Here is a 21698-nt window from a genome sequence, read left to right on the forward strand (position 1 = left end):
GTATTATTATTACTAGGACCGAGTCACATACAATCAAGTACACGTCCAAATGGGACAACCTAACAACAGGGGCAAGGCATATATAGTGTACAACTAGCAGACTGTGGTCAGAAGAATAATTATTACAAACAACAGCTACTCCCAGTGGTGCAATAACAGTATTATGCAGTTACATTACACATACATAGATCAGCATGATTTTCTGAGCTGATAACCATAGGTGTGACTGCTACAACAGAATTAAGGGTTTGAAACTGACTGCTGTATTAGAGAGTAAGTGACTGCTCTATTAGAGTATATATCAATCTGAGCACATCTGCAATTAAACATGCACAACTTGGCTACTTTAGTGATTTTAAGTAACAAACCAAAGACAGCACTGTGTGGGTAATTAATAGTGCCACAACTAAGTGGCTACTCTAATAGGGTATCTTAGTACTTGGTTGTATAATTAGAGTGTTCAGCACTGATGGTGTGACAGCAACATGTGCTGCAGCCTTTGGATTTATAAACATAAATGGAAACTTTAACATTAAAGTGAAACAGAAAATGGGCCAAAGGAAGGGAAAAAATCCCTCCAGCTCCAGGATTCGAACCGCAGACCACCCGATGTCTAGTCAGGTGCCACACTTAGCCTCTTCCAGGAGGGGTGGATTTCCATTGTTATTATTATAGAGTAAAAACTCAATGCTACAGGAAAATATTTAATAAGCAGTAAAACAAAAACTCAAGTTTGTTTTATTTCCGTACACTAAGAACACGTCAGGGCTTGCTTGTGATATGGTAGAAATAAGTTTACCTTTGCTACTTTATTCAATTTTTCGAATTTTGTGTCCGAATGCATAAAAAAGATTTCTCAATTTGTGGTGAACACATAGCCAAGTGACACACTGCACAAGCTACATCTGAACACTGTGAGCAAATAGTGCCATCATGTTCAGCTCTAAAAATTGACAAGTTAAGTCAAGTCGTAAACATCTAGCACCTCCGTTATTTAAGCCATTTGTTCTGCCGGCATATACTAATTGAGCTCCAGTGTCTGGGAAAGTTTCATTACCACACTATACTCCATTAGGGCCAGGAGGTCCTGTATCTCAACTTTACTAAACACACTATGGCCAGCAAGCTAAAAATAAGACCCACTGTTAGTTGTAGCAGTCGCTTCTATTTACTAAAACAAAGTACCAACAACCCCCACTCCCATGTAGACTGAGTGGGCATACAGCACAACATTTTATAATTATGTCGTGTGTGCTACCTCTGTGATGTAATTAAACAAGCTACTATACAATCAAACTTTAAACAAGTGTTTGGGTCAGTTTATTCATCACATATGGTGCATATGAAATATGCATTAGAGCAAAGATATAAGTCTTCAGTTCAATGGTATGCATGGTAGTATAGTACAGGTTCAACAACTCACAAGTTATAGTATGATGAGTCGATGACAAAAATTGATACACACACACCTGTGCTTGAAATTTTGATGTTTAGTGGTTATTGTTTAAATTTATTATAATTATGTTCTTTTTGCATGTTGCTTCGATGTGCAAGTGCTGCAAGGAAAGCACGATGGTACCAGCATCCCTATCCTAAACCTGGTATATATAATATATGATTTCTTGTACAATTTACAAATATAACACTATACTATCCCCTATTGTATCTACTGAACTACATGGATGTGAGTAATGTGTAAACTATATGTGTAGATCTGATTGATGGCAGTGCATATGCAATTACAGCATCTATGTAAAGGAGGTATAAATTATTGCTGCAATACAGATTATCTTGTAACAATAAATGTTAGTTTTTGAACTCCTGGAGGCTATGCATATTGTTCCAGCCAGTTGGACTTGCTGGCTGCATAGTATATAATTATGAAAACAGTGTTTCTTGTAGGCTGTAGTCTACAGCTGGGCTTACAGCACATACAATGATTACTGTTCTCCACATTTGAATTTTGCTCCTAATATATTCAGTCACTGTTCTTCAAGACAAGTGGTGGATCACTGTATAGCATGCACCTCTTCATTGAACAAAGTGTGGTCTATTTGATGATACTGTGTTGTGATAGTTATACTAATGGTGCTCCAACGTTTTATTGCTCCAAAGTGCATACTTGTAGGAGGTTTTTGTAAGTATGGATTTTAGTGCATCAATCACTGGATTTTGGAAAAACATTCCAAATTGCACATTAGAAGTTTCGAGATAAATGGTTTTAAAGAATTCAAGTCAGCATAATTCACCAAGGATAGTAAACACGCTTAGTGGCTAGATATGTAGCAAAATCCACAGAATAAAACATCTGGTCAACATTACCAGGCCATCCACCAGTAAACCACTGATTCTTGCAAAGCCAGACCCTTCACAAGGCCAGATAGATACTGCCATTCGAGCTACGGAGGGTCAAAACTAGTAGTACAATAGTGTAGCTATCTACTGGTGGTGTTAGTTTGATTATGTCTGATGTATGTGCAATATGGATCGGTTGTGTAAAATCTGGTGTACATTCTGCACTGTATTCTGGTATGTAGAACATTGTGGCTACCAGATTGTAGCCAATTAAGTTGATTCCCTCATAGCACCTGGAATGGACATAAACTTTATTAGTTTGTCATCCTCATAACTATTTTCACTGCTGCATCAATAAATTTTGGGGCCATTGGTGGATGAATGCAGCTATTAAGCAATAACAATGTACGCAGTTGGTATAAAGAAAAAAATTACAGTAAATATTTACTACAATTTATGTCTGCCATTACTTTTATAAACAAGAATTATAAGTTATTTTTGTAGCTGACTATATTTCAATATATGTACATTTTCCTCTTACATAGAGGTTATGCATTAATAAAATACAATATAATCCATACAATTAGCTTTTAACATGCATGCCTTTAATGTATGTACAATAATTATAAGCATGTAACAAATCTACTATGACTACATTTCAGTGTTTTCACCAACATCATCATCAACAGCAGGGTCAACATGTATTTCAACTACAGCAGTCTGATGCATCAATCTTCTACCATGTGGGGTATGCTCTGTATTAGTAGGATTTGGTTGACTTGTTGTGTTTTCTTCAGCACACTGTGGCAACTCATCACCGTCACTAAATGCATCTTCAAATGGACAGATTTCAGGAATAGCTGGAGCACTGAGTTTCCTTGGGGTTGAGTCAAAATCCTGTGGACATATTCCACTAGAAGAAGCAATTCTGTGGCTAAGTCTCTTCATGTCAATCTTGACATATATTCCAATGTGAGACATTGATTTTCCACCAGGAGTACGTAAAGGAATAAATCTTACACCTACATGGTCATCATATGTATAAAACCAACAACATTCTCCGCAGCTAAATACTATCCTATACATCACTACCTGGAATGTTGCTCACCTGGTTTAATACTGGTTATTGGAAACGCATTTTGTCCTAACAATACTGTTTTACTTCCCATAAACTTACGACGGACATTGATGTTCACAGTAAACAGCACCAAACACTAAATGTGCGTTGATACAAACACAATGCAATGTTGAAGCAATTGAGTTACTCACTAATTCTGGCATCAAAATAGTCTTCTCAATTTGTGCGGCGTTTTTAAATTGTGGCCATAGTGGATTTGTCTTATTCTGTAAAAAAAATCGGACAACAAATTTTACCTGGTGAATGACAGCATTACAAGTGTATATCTATACAAAACAGCTAGCCAAGTGTGCATGCAACATTAAATAAGCCAGGATGGAAACATTGTGGAACCAATGGTGGTTGGCCAATAAATGGCTGCAATGGTGTTAATGTTCAATAATGACACTAAATGGTGTTATTGAATTTAACATCTTTGCAGCCATTTCTTAACTACCATTTCCAACCCCTGTATCTTTCAGTGTAGCTTCTTTATGGGCTTACTCTTGTTCACCTTCTCTGATATCAGTTCTTTTGTAATTGCAAGCAATAAAACCAGCCTAGAGCTTGTTGTTAAACGAGCACTGTAGTAAGCTGTTATCAGATGAACAAAGTCAACCTAGAAGTTTGAGATTGTGAACAAAGTGGCATAGATATTCATAGTGAAAAATTTTCCATTTTAGAAGAGATAGAATACTGCCCAACAAAGATATCGGTTTTATTCATGCTTAAGGAATAATCATACAGTACGGTGGGATGTGGGCTTTTCTGGCCAAACATACCACCCAAAAACCAGCTTCAGAATACCTTCATGGCACCTTGACAGCATTGGTTAGAAGTCCAAAAGTGTTTCAGTACCATCCTAATTGCCTCCATTAGATTGTCATGATTTTTTTAATGGAATTTTTTACTGCCTACCTGCCTGCCTGTGTTCCTGCCTAACAATGTTGAACAGTGAAAAGATCACCAAGCTCATAGCCTTAGCTGTTATCGAGTTACGCTTGCCTGAAGACATCTGTCCAGAGACGTGTCTTTTGGCATACCGCAGAACGTACAATGCACACATCATGGACTTACCTCTGTCCTCCTTTGTGTTCCATTTCTTTTTGCTGGCCAAAGGTGTCGATTCACAGTAGTGCGACAAGAGGTGGTCACTACCGATAGTCCCGCAGAACCATCTGTGATCAGGATCAGATTTTTGATCAATGAAAATATACCTTGATTACTCAATTTCGCCTTAAAAACAGCCTTGATTGCTTAATACTTTAGCACATATTTTTGTAAATTCTTGTTTAGTTTGCGAGCTAGCTTAATCACCACTTTCTATCGCTTGATTCAGTGCTAATTTACCTCTTGATTGCTTGATTTGATTTTTATCCCAGTCACAGATGGTTCTACAGGACTATTGGTAGTGACTACCTCTTGTGCGATGCATGGCTTCCCCGGATTGATTGCAGAGGTGCTTCTTCATTCATAACAATAGGCTAAAAAATAGATGAAAGCGAAGCATATTGACCATTTTACGTGTGAGGCAATAATTGATAGTTGGGGTGCACAAGTCATCCGTATCATTCGTGGTGATTGGATTGATTGCAGTGGCTGTATTATGCTGTTACGCTATTACGCTATTACGCTGTATTTACGGGCTGTACATAGCTGTAAGTGAAGTGTAATGGACACTCCACTTTCGAAGCCAGTAATTGATAACTGGGGCGCATGTTTAGATGAAAACTCTATCTCTGGCACCATACTTTCTTTTGAAGCAGCATATGCGGGTGCACCAGTTATAATAAGTTCGATTAAGGATCTAGAAAAAAAAGTTGGGAAAAAAAGGGAGGTCACCTACACCTGCAGATATACTAGTGAACATTTAATCCCTATTCGGTCATGGGTATAGACTGAGGAGTAAAGTTCACTAGTATATCTGCAGGTGTAGATGACCTCTCTTGTTTCCCAGCTTTTTTTTTTCAATGATCCCTAATCAAACTTAATTTTTCCTTATACGTACTTGTCAAATAATTGGTCATTTGTTCACAACTATTCGAATAGTAAAAATTGCTATTTGTTTCAGCGCGAATACACACCCACATGAGCAAATCCATAAAAGCAGCCAGTATATGTAACTGAAGCCTGTATCAAATGTAAGCTTTGCACTATGGTGGTTTCTTTTCACCAGTTTAAAATTATGGGTGTAGTGACTCACAAACTTAGTGAACAGCCAAACATTGGGCTCTTCAGGTATTTAGCAACCAAAAAACACCATGGCAGGCCCTGTAGACCACCAGAAAAAGCATATTTCTTCAACTTGAAAGGTCATACACGAAAGGAAATGAAGGGCAGCCTTGAGGATTTGTAGAGAAAATTTGTAAGACATAATTAGAGAATCTCCATTTGTACAAAATTGCAATACTCATTAATTTGATAATTCTGTATGCATATTACAAACAAAAACTTATTAGTAATATAGGATATAATATTTATTAGAAAATGGTATGCATAATATGCTTTGATCTTTGGAGGATAATGAGGTCTTTAAAATCTACTAAGAGACCTACTAGCAGGTTCTTTAAATGGTTAAAAACCTGCTAGCAGAAAAGACCTCAAGCATCACAAATCTCATTTTCGATCATTGATTAGCAATGCTCTCTCCAAGCATAATCAGGCTGATAGCCTGCAGTGGGTGACCAGTCACCTAGGCCAACATGTGTTTAACCACTCTATTCATTTTATAGGGGAACCTGTATTCCGCGGAATACGGAATAGCGGAATTACGGAATAAGCGAAAATCACATTCTAAACTTTTTGTTATTGTAATTATAGCCTCTATAATGTCTATACATTCCTCACCTCATAGAGAACGTAATCACGATGGCACTGATCCTTGGGGCAATCTTTAAATAGGATTCGCACAAAGCTATTCACTCCGGAACAATCTAATCTATACTGTTAAATAACCTTCACTACATAATCGCTAGAAAAGTAGAAATTATATACTTGCTCATACCAGCTGTCACACACGAGCAGCTAGTTATCTGACTGGCCGAATAGCTTAGGACAAAACAATCCACCCCCTAGGTAGCTACCCTGCAAGAATGGAATAATCTGACCTTTCTTATAACTCTGTTACCATTGCCTAAAGTGTTTGAAATAAATTCGGAAGATAAATACTACTTTCAGCTCCAACCTTGGCCCTAACACTTTGTATATAACTCTAATAAATTTGGGCAGTTACTCGTGTGTGACAGCTGGTATGAGCAAGTATAGCATAAAGAACTTCTAGTTTTCTAGCGATTGTGTAGTGAAGTGTATTTGATGGTAGTTTAGCTTAGTTAGATTGTTCTAGAGTGAATAGCTTTGTACATATCATATTTAAAGATCGCCCTGAGGATCGGTGCCATCGTGATTGTGTTCTCTACGAGGTGAGGAATGTATATTAAAACATTATAGAGGTTATAAACAATAGCAAAAAGTTTAGAATGTGATTTTCGCTTATTCCGTAATTCCGCTATTTCGTATTCCGCGGAATACAGGTTCCCATTTTATAGGCATACCTAAAAGAATTCGATTATGGGAGGTATAACCTAACGTTGTACATACATTTGTCATGATAAATGGAGAAGTCCAAATATATCACGGAAAATTCTGTTTAGCGCCCATCTGTTTCTAGAGTGTTTTATGGCTGTTTTCATCGTTTATTAAACTATGGATGAACTTTGCCAAGACCTAACTAGGTAAGCTTCCTTGTAGAACGTTACTTTTTGCTACGTGTAATGTGAGTGTGGTTCATATTAGAAACCGTGCCTGTTCTTCATGCTACTGTGGCACCACTGAAGGCACAACTTGTGACAACTCGTTCCCATCATATAAATCTACACAAGCTGCTTCTTCGACACACATGTTCTTTACACTGCTGTGATGCCATAGGCACTGGCTACCGCTAACCCGGCTTGACATTATCAATCACTGCTGTTTCCCAGCTGTGCCAGATCCAATTAGTCTAACTTGCAAAAGGAAGTGGTGTGAGCTTCGATTTTTTCAACACTTCAATAAAAACATGTTCAGTCTTCCGTAATTATTTTAACATTGCACGACGATTTCAGTACGACATATAACCCAATTCCACAATGACTCCACCTATATGCCCATATAAAATGTATACATTTTCTAAGTCGGTTAGGGACCATGCCCTCAGATCTTTGTGTATTTTAAAAACCTCGCTTCACTCAGTTTTTGAAATCCACGAAGACCCTTGTGCTAGGTCTCTAACCTATACTACATTCAATGGCGGATCCAGGATGGGACATTTGGGGCAAATGCCCCCCCCCCCCCCCCCCCCCACCCACTTCCACCTCAGGGGCGGATTCAGAGTTTGGAAAGAGGGGGGGGGGGCACCTTGCTGAAAAAAGTTGAAGAGCAAAAAAAAAAAAAAGGTCACAACAATGATAGCTAGTTATCCTTTACCAAACATATTCTATCACGTATATTTATAGCTTCATAGGTAAGCTACACTGCCTCATGACCATTGTGACTGCTTTATTAGAGTAATTGACTGCTATATTAGAGTATCTCGATCTTGTATGCAATTTCTTGAGGGGGGGGGGGGCGTTTGCCCCAAATGCCCCATCCTGGATCCGCCATTGCACCTTGTGGAGGAGCCAGCCATACTTCTGATTAAAATACTAAACTTTGTCAGGCCAAGATCAGTTTATAAAACTCATGAAAATATGCACATTTTAGTAGCATTTATTACAAATTCACCTGAAAACAAAGCGATTCAAAGTCAAACTAGCTGCGAAATTGTCACCCAGCACCTTCATGCGTACTAAGCACCTCTAAAAATAATTATCCTGTTGCTATTGTTTAAGACATTCAGAGCCTTTACACAGCTTTTAAGACTTCACAACCATCTACAAAGGCCAAAATGGCAAAAATCAACAGTGTGACACTGCTAAGAGGTGGTTATTTGCTGCTTCAAAAATGCAGCAACTAACAAGAGAATCTGGCTCTCCCAAACCACCTACAACTTAGCCTGTTTGTACCCCTCCCCTTGCCAGCTCCTGGATCCGCCCCTGACATTGCCAATAATTAGCTGCATGGCACCTGGTTTTACAACTTCAACTTGTTACCTGTACTATATCTTTTTCTTTTCTAAAGGTACAACATAGATGCATTTTTTTTGTACATTGTACAGTACAAATTAATCCATTGTCTTGATGCTAAATTCTTTTCTACCAATCAAAAGCTGCATTAGAAAGTGGCTACTCTATCAATATCCAGATAGCACATTTTCACACATGTTTGGTTTTCGCACTAATTCATTCCCAACTACAATGGTTTGAGTTAACACAGGTAGAATAGCTACAGTAGGTTTCTACTAGAAATACAACAATATACCGATATATCACATATTATTCATACGTTGAGGCCATGATACGTATCAATACAAAATTAGGTTATATAGAGTGCATCATGATATATCAGTGTATCAAGGTGTATGGACAAAAATGGCTGACATTCTCATGAATCAAATTATTGGATGCCGGTTTTTACACTTAAATGATCATCTCCAAAAAGGATATCTAGTTACAGGGTAGATGTGTTTTTGTTAGATTGGTTAGATGCATATACGTTAGATACTCTTATAAACACCTCGGCATTGGCTTCGTCTCGGCCTCAGGTTGATAACTATGATATTCTACTCACAGTGGCAGAGGAAGTAGTTGATATGAGGGGGGGCTGACCGGAGTATAGGCTTCCCAGAAGCTGTAGCCATTTTAGCTTTCACAATGTCTCAAATTTCACCAAAATTATTTCATAGCAATTTTATAGGTACAATTTCAAGCATTTTAACTAAAACACCAATTTTTAGTCAAAATTATCTAGCTATTTGAACTTTTTGGCAAAGCTTTTACTGTTGACTACAGGATTAATGAATATATAGCATTAATAAACAGTACAAAACAGCCTATAGCCACCTGGAAACACTTGATACAGTGGTAAGATGCCAACTGTTAAAGTAAGAGCTACCTGGTTTGATCCCTGCTGTAGGCAACTTTCTTCATTTTTTTGTAAAGCTACTTTTAGGAACACGTTTTTATGAGGCCTTGACTGCTCTATTAGGGTATTTGAGCGTATTAGAGTATATTGATCTTTATCACGGTTTTCAGCCCCACTCCAAGAAGGATAATTTTGGCGTGATATCATGGGGGGGGGGGGGGACTTCAGCCCCTTGCCCCCCCCCCCCCCCCCTCCCCTTCCACCGTCTATGCCTACTCATGGTGGGGTTTAACTATAACATATAAATCTTGATTAAACACTTGCTTACACAAGTCATTACTCTAAGTTCCCAAAAGTTTGAGCTATGATAATCACAGATTAATTTTCCACCTAGCAGTTTACCTTGCAGGTGTGACAACAATCAACAATTAATAATTTTTAGTAACTCTGCCCACAAGTGTTGATATTGAGATCAGCCTTTGGGCACTCTTCAAGCATGCCAAATTTCAAGGTAATTAGATAATGTGTTTGTATTAAATTTCAACCCCCAGTGAATACATCACACTCACCTTAGTAATGGTAAAACTTTTCTTCTCACAGTCATGTGGAATACCACAGGTCTCATATCTTATTACCATAGTGGTAGTCTTCTTGTAAGGAACTACCAAGTGTTGGCCAGACAATAACTATCAATTATTCAATGATATATCTGCCAAAGTTATGTTGTATTGTAACTAACAGTGATCTCCAAATTGATAGGTGTGACTGTGGCAAGTGGTTCCTCAGTACAAGGAGTATAACCTGTGACAATTTTGAAAAGTTAATACAATGAGTCTTGAAAATGTCTGAGTTTCAAAGCATTATACTGTAACATACATACCACTCTTAGTAGGATTTCTCATAACTTCAGGTTTCAAGATATAACCACATCCTCCATTTTGTCGGAATTTTCCCTGGTTTAGAAACATGTGATCATCTAAAAGAACAAGTGAAGGATATTTTTCATGTGTATGTAAATGCATGCTAACAGTCACATATTTATGTAATTGTGTAAGAAATTTTGCTATAAAAACTTACCAGGTGTTTGTATGTTAAGAGCTACCATTTGAATACCAGCATTCCACAATGGAACAGGATCATAGTTAGATGAATCTATTTTCATACCACTTGGGTATGTTCTAACAAACTGCCTCTTGGTACAAGCTAGTAATTCTGTTACAAATACAAAAGATGAAACTGGTGATCCAAACATGTAAAATAAGAACAATGCTCTAACATTGATGCTAACTATGTAGTCATTACACAATTAATTTACCAGTGGGACATTCACATCGTTTAAGAGCAGTCGAGTCATTGAAAGAAAACATCTGACAAACACTAGTGTTCTGTTGCTCCTCCCATTTCCATGGGCTAATACGTTTGCTACGACAGTATACTATCAACCTATTCAAGTCCTATGTGAAGATTCAACTAATACAACATTAAATGTGTATGTGAAGTTATGACTTACCTCATTCACAACTTCTTCCCCAACCTCTTCCTCTTTATCATAATTGTTCAAACTTTCCAAGTAATCTTGTGCAATTCTCCATCTATTACTTGAAAGAACTAAATGTCTGTCTTGAAATGTCAGAGGAAATATGAACTGGTTATCTGTGCAAGCTGCCAGCTCTGAACTCTGTTAAAGAAATCATTGACACAGTAGCTAAGTGTATATAATACATACGTACTCGTCTTGGCTGTTGTTCATTTTCAACTGATCCTTTACTTCTAGTTGATTGTGCTGAAGATGATCCCTACAGTATTACATGCATTATTCAGTTCACTTCAACATCTCCATACATGCACTTTTACATACTGCAAGTATCTCTACCAACAATGCTATGTATGTGTTTAAATTCAATTCCATACACACAGGATATCTTCTATAGTAGTAGTAGTAAGTATTCTATGGCTATGATACAATGTAGTCTTTGATTATTAATAGTAGTTGTGTAGTATTGTTACTGTTATGACTGTTCTATTAGAGTATATTGATTATTCCCTACTTGATAATGAAGGGGTAGTTTGCCTCCTAGCCCTATTTGTTCCACTTTCATTGCACATATATTTTAAATAAGAGGTGTTGATGGCCAAACAAAGTCTGCACCACATGAAACATGCACAGCCTTAGTGAATAACAAAATTGACACTTAGATATGAAATAAGTAATAATCCTGACAGACCAGGTTAATGAATTTGTCAGTTCATGCATGTGGTGAACAAGTCCTGACTCCATAGACTGTTGTATTCATGACTTATGGTTGGTTAACAAGCACCGGTAGGAACTATAACACCCAGACCAGACAACAAAGTCATAAAAAAACAAACGCAATCTAGTCAGGGGTTTCGCTTAGGTATAATTTTTGCCTTATAATTATCCTCTCCATGCTCATAAGCAAGAAGGCTGTTTAAATGAGCATATGTACGTCAATTGATGACTATTTCTATGATTAGGACCACAACTGTACATACACACATGGTATAGTACACATCATCTCTATTTGTAACTTGCTGAGCAAAAAGCTCAACTATTTTGCATAATTTTGTATTTGCAATAAGCGTATTGAAATGCATTTAGTAAGTTACGCATGCTACAGAAGTTACACCTATTTTAATTGTTGTAGTAAAACAATATTCAAATTATATACCATCGTATTTGCCTACTCGTGGAGAGTAAAAATATGTTGTTTTCTTTCTGAACCATTAAGAACATGTGAGTTACATGTGTTTATACTGTAATAGAATATGTCATCATTTCTAGCTCACCCTACTATCAGATGATTTCACTTTTCCTTTGAGAATAATTTTTCCTTGTAGCTCATGTGGTGATGGCAGTTCACCCAGTTGTTCTCCCTCAGTCAATGTCTCTTTTACAAGCTTTTCACCAAATACTTCATTGAAAATTTGTGCCATTCTCCTCTATCATCAATAGGCAAATACAAAAGTATATATACAGCAATTATGATCATTTAGATAAAAGCACTTTATAGACCAAGGGCATGACTTCTACCATCATGATCAAGGTGGAGTGTAGTTAAAATACTTTGATTCTGTCAAATTCACCAAAAACCCAATAATGGAAATCCTATATATCAATAGCTTGTTTAGATACCATATAAGTGGGAGTCAACCTGTGTACCATTTCATGATGCATCACAACTTGTATTATTAGTTTGTTAATATAAACCATGGTTTGCAATATAGCAAAACTGACCTACCTCACTAGACAATACAGAGTTAGAACAGTTTACTACTTAATAACAATATATGCTGTGATCTATCAGTATTGTACCTGTTGTTCTTTAGAACAATGATTCTCCAATGATAGAATAAGAGGATAAATTGACATGTTGAAGGCATATTTCTGTAACGAACACACATAAATGTCGTTCTTTCTATGTAATCAAATCTCACATCAATAGTTTTGGCCACTTCTCTAAGTGATAGATCAGACACTAGTGTGTGACCATGAGTGATCTTTGGTTCTCCATTAGGACCTATTGACAATGATATTGTAAGCCTTATGAAAGAATGTGGCCCACATAGGCTAGTTTGAAAAAGACATAACATTGAAGAGTGGCAGCCAATAATGATTGCAGCAGACAAATTTATATCAATAACATTAATATTACTGCAGCCATTTTTAACTGACATGCTTTGATATTTTTTACGTTTTTTTTGGGTTTTTTTTGTAAACCTCAAAGCTGACCACAGGCCAGCTTTAGGTTGTTTATCTTATTTGTGACCGTTTCAGCAAAAACCCATCTAGTTCGCACAAGCATGCGTATTGAGAAATCGTAATTTAAAAATAATTAAAGAAAAAATATGCAAATTTTTACTGGCCAGTACTCAAAGAAGGAAGACTCAAATCGATTAAAACTATATACCACCTTATTCACCTGCTCATGGAGAGTTCGAAAATCTTTTTTGTTTTTGTAGCTTCACTGGTATAGGTGTCATGTGCATTTTTTTATGATGCGGTAAACATAAACAAGATCATCATCATTTCTTCTACCAAACCACCTTCATACGCCTATGCGCAAGTGACTGCAAGGATAAAACTATACCTTGGTTGATCTGCCAATCCATGGTGAACATTGCAAGCCAAATTCCCACTTTGTAGACTAATCCAAATGGAAGTTATGGCTGCGAATGCAAGTGCCTGTAGTTTATTTTTAGTATAGTCACTGTACAAATCGATTTCCTTGTTCTTCCTACTTTCTAGCACTGTAATTTCAAAACTACACACCACAGAAGGCTGAAACTTTGGTGATCCATTCCTTGGACACTGCAGATAATGGTGAGTGAATAATTTTTTTTTTTTAATTGTGCAAACTAGCCGGATTTTTGCTGAGCCGGTCACATCTTATGATAGATAGGTAAAGCTATCAAGTGTTTATGTATTGTGATTTGGCAATTTCATAAATATAGCAATCAGTACCAAAACAGCTAAGCTGTGAAAGCCTTCCAAAAAAGGCCAGGGTGAAAAAAGTTGTCAAATCAAAGGTGGTGGCCAAGAAATGGCTGCAATGATGCCAATGCCAATCACTTTTAATGATGACATTAAAATGATTAATATCACAACCATTTCTTTTCTTGGCCACTACCTTTTGATTTCACAACTTTTCACCCTGGCCTTGTTTGGAGGGCTGCACTATCTTTTCACAGCTTGGTTATTTTGGTACAGATATCACTTCTTTCTGTATTCACAAGTTCCAAAGCCAGCCTATAGTTGGCTTTGAGGCTTCCTCTTATATAACCTTTTCTACAGAAATCATCAAAGACTGCATGGTTATTTATGTAAATCTATGTATTTATGAAGAAAATAAGATGAACTTTGAAGGCATGTACCCCAATGATGCCTAAGCAGATCAGACTCAAATTTGGAATGAGCATATTTCCACAGCAACAAGTTGATGTTGTGCTACTTCTAAAAATTAGACACCCAAGCAGCAAACTAACTCATATGGAGTATTTTATTATTTTAGCCAATAGGTTTTTGGTTTTACAATAATGTATAATGATTAATTTATTGTAATTTCGAATTTCATAATTCGTGAAATTTTTGTAATTCTTCAATTATGTTGCTATGCACTGCTAATTATAAGGAAGCGCTTGTTAAACAAGCCAGTTTAAACACACAGAAGTATCTTCTAAATTGTTTTATAGTTTGACTATTGTGTTTTCTTTCCAACAAATTCTCTTGACAAAGCCTCAAAGCTGCTCTTAATTTTTATTCACGTATGTAAGAGCCACCCCCCTTCCAACTCGAAGGAATAGGCTATTTCTGGTAGTCTACGAGGCCTGCACTGTTGTTTTTCCGTTGTTAAACGTCTGTAGAACCCAAAGGGAAGGTAATTTACAAAGTCTAAGGAGAGTCGCCACACTGGTATTTCAGACTGCCAGAAAGAAACCACAAAATTCACCTGTTCAGAAATTTAATACAGATTTCATTTCGCTTTTACTTTTACATGCGAGCTGCTTATACCATTAATGATTTTGTTCACGTGGGTGTGTATGGACGAACATAGATAGGTAGATAGGCACATAAGTAGATAGGTAGGTACACACACACACACACGCACATGCACACACACTTTTACGACAACAATTTCAGTAAACCAGGTGCACGCCCACAGCCAGCCTTTGGCCAGCTGTGGGCACATGCCTGGTTTTAAATGGTTAATTACCGTTCAAGCACTCTCTAGCTATGGATAAATGAAAATTCGGTTCTGTAAAATGAGTCTGTTGTGTGCATGCACCGACTGTACTTGGCTGCACAACACACTACTGTGTGTCTTTGATATAGGCTATTTTAATATTTTTATAGTACTCTAATAGAGCACACATTTTTTTTCTGAACACTTCTAATACAACACACATAGAATCAGCTAATACTCTCTGTACAATGGTTACTTCATGTACAGAGTCATTCCATCAAGCTGATTACCCTGTAGGCATGACAACAAATCGATTTTGTAATTTTCAAAATTGTAGATAATTCCTAATTCGATCTGAACAGAAATTGGACTGTAAATGTGCTCTTACTGGCCTCCAAATTTGAAGTCAATCATCTAAAGTATGTGCAAGTTATTACACTGTTAAAAGAAAAAGAATACATAAAAAGAAGAAAATATGAAAAAAAAAAGAAAATCTATATCTCAGTGATGGTTAAGCAGATTTGCCTCAAATTTTGGAATAGGAGATGCCCTACCCCGAGGGAGTTTCCACAGCAAAACTGGTCAATTTCCGTTCAGGCACTATCAAGCTATGGATGCATGAAAAACAGCATTTTCTTGGTACCTGTAAAATACATACCTGTCTGTCGTATGTCTGCACTAGCTGCACTTGGCCGCACAGTGTAGGCATACACTATCGTATGTCGTGATGACAAACCTGATAGAGTACACGTGTGCATTACATATAGTCAGTTTTTACATCATACAGTGAAACCTCACTTAGCGGCCACCTGATTACAAGTTGCAAGTGTATATGTATGTATTTCCACACTGTCTTAATTGATTTGTATAGCTACCTTGGTCAGTGGTCACATTCCACAGGACCAACCCAATAATACTACTGCAACATTCCCTCAATAAAGTAACCAGTTGTTGAGTAGGCAGTAATTTACTGTGTAGTATGTGTGACGAGGGATATAAAAAAAAATCAAACATGTGAAATGTGATCGAGATACTCTAATAGGACAGTCACTGAGAAGTAAAAACCTGTGCAAAAATGGGTGGAAAAATATTCCAGGGTTCGATACTGCTGTCAGTTGCTCAAATCACTTACTTTTACCTTATAAATGAAATTTCTGGTTTAGTATTCTAAAATGATAAAGTTTTATAATCTCGTAGATCAATCAGTGGAAATTCTAGGTCTTTCTAGACCAGAAAACTACAAAGAAAGTAAGAAAATTTAAATGGCTCATATCTTGATGGCCATACTGGGTAATTCAGTAATGGAAGTTTCCCCAGCAGGGATACTAGCAAAAGTGGTCTGTTTTCCTCTAGACATTGACTGAGCTATAGACCAACAAATGTCACATTATCTTATATAAAATGAGTAGTCAAGCACAAGTAAAAATTAGGAATCCCTATAGCTACTACCCATGACTGAATTAGGGATTACATGTCCACTAGTATATATATATATATATATATATATATATATATATATGTAATATATAAACCATGGCTACGAGGTGTATTGCACTTATATACACCCCTCCTCCTCAGTCATCGGAAGTTTACTGTTGATAAACTCCTCAGTCATCGGAAGTTTACTGTTGATAAACTCCTCAGTCATCGGAAGTTTACTGTTGATAAACTCCTCAGTCATCGGAAGTTTACTGTTGATAAACTCCTCAGTCATCGGAAGTTTACTGTTGATAAACTCCTCAGTCATCGGAAGTTTACTGTTGATAAACTTCCGATGACTGAGGTGTATATAAGTGCAATACACCAAAGTGAGCCATGGTTCATATGATATATACCATGTTTCTAAATTAATCAGGACTACATTACTTACTAACAAGCCATACGCACACAAACCAACTTAAAGTATACTTACACTTAATTTGCCATAGTTTGGCATGGTAGACACGCTGGAAACGTCCCTCTCACAATTCAGCTCTCACAATGAAGAATCAAATTGATTGTGGGACTTAGTAAACATATCTCCATATATCGCCAGGACTTGTCCGTTCATATCAACAAACGTAGGAGCAACGTTACTTGCTGCCACCCATCATTGAAGTCACTAGGTATGGGTATAAAATGAGTCCAGTGGGTGGACTCGTACTGGCTGGGGTGACTGATCACCTAGCGTGACAAAGGCTATTAGCCCGAGTCATCTGGGTGATTAGTCATGCTAGTGTGGGCGTAATTCGCCCGCCCAAATTGGGCTATCAGCCCGTAATCGTGACACAGTAATGTGTCATGTGACATCCCAGGTGAGTATATATATACTCACCTCAGATATACTCACCTCAGGTAGGTATATATATACTCACCTGTGTGTTGGGATGCATATACCCTATATGCAACCAGCGGCGCCTTTGAAGTTTCACGTGATCATGGTATATTTTATAGTTATAACACACTTACGAGGGATATGACTAAAATATACGCACGATTCACGAGAGCGTGCAGCGCTCGAGTGAGAGTGCGTATATTTAGTCATATCCCGAGTAATCATGTTATAACTGTTATATTCTACACCCTAGTAGATGAAAACGATTATAGATAGTAAGTTATAGTGAAACAGCACCTCCTGGAGATGGAAATCAATAGAAATTCTTGATGGATCAGACGTTTTACACTTTTAACGGTGCCACGCCCACATAGTCATGATTAGTGAGTTATCCACGAAGGAGACAAGAGTTCATCGAAACTTGTTCCAGTTCCTGAGGTGAATAATTGTTGGTTGATTTAGGCGCTTGTTATTAGAGACTTGTTTACCGTTTAGATAAGGATTTCGCGAAATGTGTGAAGTTACACCATATATGGTAAGCATAGCCACAAAGCGTGGTATATCAGTTATATACCACAGTTTGCCGTGATATATCAGTTATATACCACAGTTTGCCGTGGTATATCAGTTATATACCACAGCGCGGCGCTTTTGATCTCAACTACAGGTGTGGTATATATATCTTTGGGTGTAGGCGACCTCCTTTGTTTCACTACTTCACTACTTTTTATTTCTTTGATGCATAAACGAACTTAAGTTCCTAATTCTACTTGTATTTGTTTACTTTTTGTAAAATTATTATGACTGGTGAACCCACACATACTACATGAAAAGAAAGAATGGTGCCAGGCTTATTGTTATCGTTTGAGCACACATCCCAACTATCAATTACTGAAACAGCAAAGTGGACATTATGCTTTGTTTTCAGCTACATATGATCAGCCCGTTACAGACCAAGAACACTATGAGAAGAACGTCTGCAATCAATTCAGTCACAATTGAAAACTCCGACAATTCCCATTAAAAATGTATAGGGAAGCCATCACATGGTGTTACCACAAATCAACATCATGCGCTGTCAGCAAAGATAAATGGGACACAAAGGAGGACACAGGTAAGTCCATGAAGCATACATTGTACGTACTGCAGGATGCCAAAAAGTACCTGTTGGACTGAAACAATGTTGAACAGTGAAAATAATCAAGCCCATAGCCTTAGCCATTATCGAGTTCTGCTTGTCTGAAGGCATCAGTCAGTCAGGCAGTCAATCAGTAGAAAATTCCACTGAATAAATCTTTTTAAAATTAAATTTGTAGCGACCTATTGGAAGCGTTTCAGGTCGTACTGAAACACTTTTGGACTTGGTTATACCTAACCAATACTGCCAAGGTGCCATGAAGGTATTGTGAGGCTGGTATTGGGGTGATATTTTTGGCCAGGAAAGTCCAAACTTTCACGATTCCTAATATACAATACTATTGTACTGTGTGATACACTTCAGTATCTATCGAGTGCCTACTTCACTTGGCCACGCAACACACTACTGTGTGTCTTACTCATACACTACATTGTGCATATATATCTAATGCAGCAATACCTGCATATAATCACAAACATGTACATTGTATCGCACATACACACTATACAACTCCAAACATGAAAAATGTAAACAGATGTGTTGTAAATTTATAAGAGTTTAATATAAGCAGATACAATCCATCAAAGACATGATACATACATACCATCCCAGCAGTCCAACTCCAAACATCGATATCCTTGTAGTAATGCTCTAACATAAGCATCAGTAGTGGACTTTCCTACAATTTGATGTCCCTCCAGGTAAGTGTTGTGAGAGGAATTGATGAAATAGTGACTGAGTGGATGATCCATGTCCTTAAGGTAGAAACAAGTGAACATAAACTCCTAATAACTATATAATGGCAATGTAGTAAAAGCCATAGATTTTAAATATTGGCAGGTCACATATGTATGTAACAATGTAATGTACAACATCACACCTGGTAAACTCCCTCGTGCTCTTTATTGATGACTGAATTTTCAGGACTTCGCAAGAAACTATAATGACAGTAGCAATTTTAATAACTAAAATATGCAGGACTAATCTAGTACCTTATAAAACCACTGAAAGACAGAAGATGACGACTCATGTGATATTCAAACGGTTTTGCTTTAGCTTGATACTTCTTAAATGCCTTGTGGTCATAGTCATAATGTGCTATGATCTGAACACACCTTTCATTAGTTGTAGTTTCAGGAGACCACTACAACAACAAAATTATGCACTAAATCTACATTACATAAATATCAAATTCAGACTCCTTTGACCAAAGATTTTCAGCAGCTATGTACACTCACTGTATAATGCATTATATATGCAATCCAAAATGTGTAAAAAGAGCATAGCCGTAAAAAGACAAGTTTGAAAATATCAAATAGTGGTAGTCAAAAATGGCTGTAAGGATGTTAACATTAATGCATTTGTTTTTTGATATCAATAGAATGTATGACTACTAAATAAGTGTATCTAGGTTTATCTATACAGACATGAGTTGTACAGTGAAAGTACATGTTGTATCATGTTCTAAAATGTATACTACAGAAAAAAATATTCTAATCACTTCACAATGAAAGAAAGCTCAAATCAATAAATCTAGCATCAGATTTGCCTACTCATGAAGATAAGGAATACGTTAGTATCAATTCTGAATACAAAACAGCTAGCTTGTGAGTTATGGTTGCTTGTTAACAATGCAGTACTACAAGTAATAAGCTTAACAGCTAAATTGTCTATTTGTTTGTATAAATGGGTGGATATATGAAGACTTGATGGATTTGCCAGAGCCAAGTTCCAACTATTTAGTCTGGTATATTCATGATATATACAATTTACTTCCTACAGTACCCATGGTTGCTATACAAACCAATATTTTCTGCTGTTCCAACTTTGTAGAGCTATAAGCCCAAGATAATTACACATGATTGTCAGATCTTTTCTTGCTGCTCTAAAAACAAAATCAACAATTTTTTTTTGCAAAATTGGTAGTTTCTTTTGCTCATGATCAGCCAGTAAGAATGTTTGTGCTTTATAGACATGTACTATATAATATAATATATACAATTGACTTTATATGACTCTTACAGACAAACAATATGAGAACAATTAAACTGTATTGGAAACACAACATACGTACTAGGTACCTGTTGCTGTTCAATTAAAAATTTTCTGAATTCTTCCACTGTCATTCCCAACAAAGGATACTGTTTGGTATATTCTCTAAATATTTTCAGTAGCTACACAATTATAAAGTATAAAGGCACTAGTAGTATGTACCTGGCTTAACCCTAACCTGACAATCTGAATGGTCAACTTCACATAGCAAATTGAAGAAGAGTACAAAGCCATCCCAGCAGAGTGAATTAGCATGTTGTTGTTCTGTTTCTTCAATCTGATACTGATATGCTTTCTAATCAACAATAACAGAAACATGCTACTGTGTTTATATAGTAACTATGTACATAGAATAATAGCATTAAGCAAAGCCTTTATTTCAAAAATAGGATAACTTAAAATTATACAATATTAATCAAAAGTCAATCTTAGTCATTTGATTAGAAAAAAATTATCTAACTGGTGAATTCATTCAGGGACTGTGCTGTGAAAAAGAGTGCAGTCTTTCAAAACTAGGCTAGTGTGAAAAAGATGTGATATCAAAGGTGGTGGCCAAGAAATGGCTGGTAATGATGTGACATCTTTTTTAAGTTTCAAAAGGATACACCCTTTTTATAGCATTTATAAGGTAGAAAGTAAGTCAGATGAGCGACCAATTGTAGTGGTGGAGTGCTAAAGTGTTTGAGCATGTAGTGTGAAAGTTCCTAGCTCAAGACCTGGACAAAATTTTCCAATGTTTTTACTCCTTGGTGACTGTTCTATTAGAGCATCTTGATTGTGCTTTTTCATATCTTTGGTTTCTTGCTTTATATCTAGAACTTTGTGTGGGCAAGATAAAAGGAAACAGTGTACTTTAAATTTCATAAGTACACTTTAGGGCAAATAGTGCTTTACTGCCCAAAGAGTGCTTATTGTACGATTTAAGCACTCTTTGCGGTGCAATAAAGCACAGTTTCCCACATGTTCTAGTGCAGGCTAATAGCTTACAGCACTCACAACAGTATGACTAATCACACAGGCCAGTGAAGGCTGATAGCCCGTGCCACGCTGAGTGGTCAATCACCCCAGCCAACACGAATGTTA

General features: G+C 36.9%; 1 protein-coding gene across 1 annotated transcript in view; it reads right to left on the reverse strand.

Annotated features, from left to right (window-relative positions):
- Positions 1-2780: 2780 nt before the first annotated feature.
- The window catches only part of LOC136250620 (1-phosphatidylinositol 4,5-bisphosphate phosphodiesterase delta-4-like), a 30115-nt gene continuing 11197 nt past the window's right edge, over positions 2781-21698 (reverse strand). Inside the window, exons 12-29 of the mRNA XM_066042848.1 lie at positions 20794-20910; positions 20645-20737; positions 19556-19707; positions 19444-19501; positions 19168-19318; positions 12866-12948; positions 12744-12815; positions 12218-12370; positions 11140-11205; positions 10920-11087; positions 10725-10863; positions 10487-10621; positions 10290-10385; positions 10149-10210; positions 9979-10095; positions 3565-3639; positions 3404-3509; positions 2781-3317 (exon numbers count right to left, since the gene is read on the reverse strand). Coding sequence (XP_065898920.1) covers positions 2947-3317; positions 3404-3509; positions 3565-3639; positions 9979-10095; positions 10149-10210; positions 10290-10385; positions 10487-10621; positions 10725-10863; positions 10920-11087; positions 11140-11205; positions 12218-12370; positions 12744-12815; positions 12866-12948; positions 19168-19318; positions 19444-19501; positions 19556-19707; positions 20645-20737; positions 20794-20910 — 2214 coding nt within the window. The 3' untranslated portion in view covers positions 2781-2946. The remainder of the gene's footprint in view (positions 3318-3403; positions 3510-3564; positions 3640-9978; positions 10096-10148; positions 10211-10289; positions 10386-10486; positions 10622-10724; positions 10864-10919; positions 11088-11139; positions 11206-12217; positions 12371-12743; positions 12816-12865; positions 12949-19167; positions 19319-19443; positions 19502-19555; positions 19708-20644; positions 20738-20793; positions 20911-21698) is intronic.

The sequence above is a fragment of the Dysidea avara genome, chromosome 3 (genome assembly GCF_963678975.1).
Source record: "Dysidea avara chromosome 3, odDysAvar1.4, whole genome shotgun sequence".
Lineage (NCBI taxonomy): Eukaryota > Metazoa > Porifera > Demospongiae > Dictyoceratida > Dysideidae > Dysidea > Dysidea avara.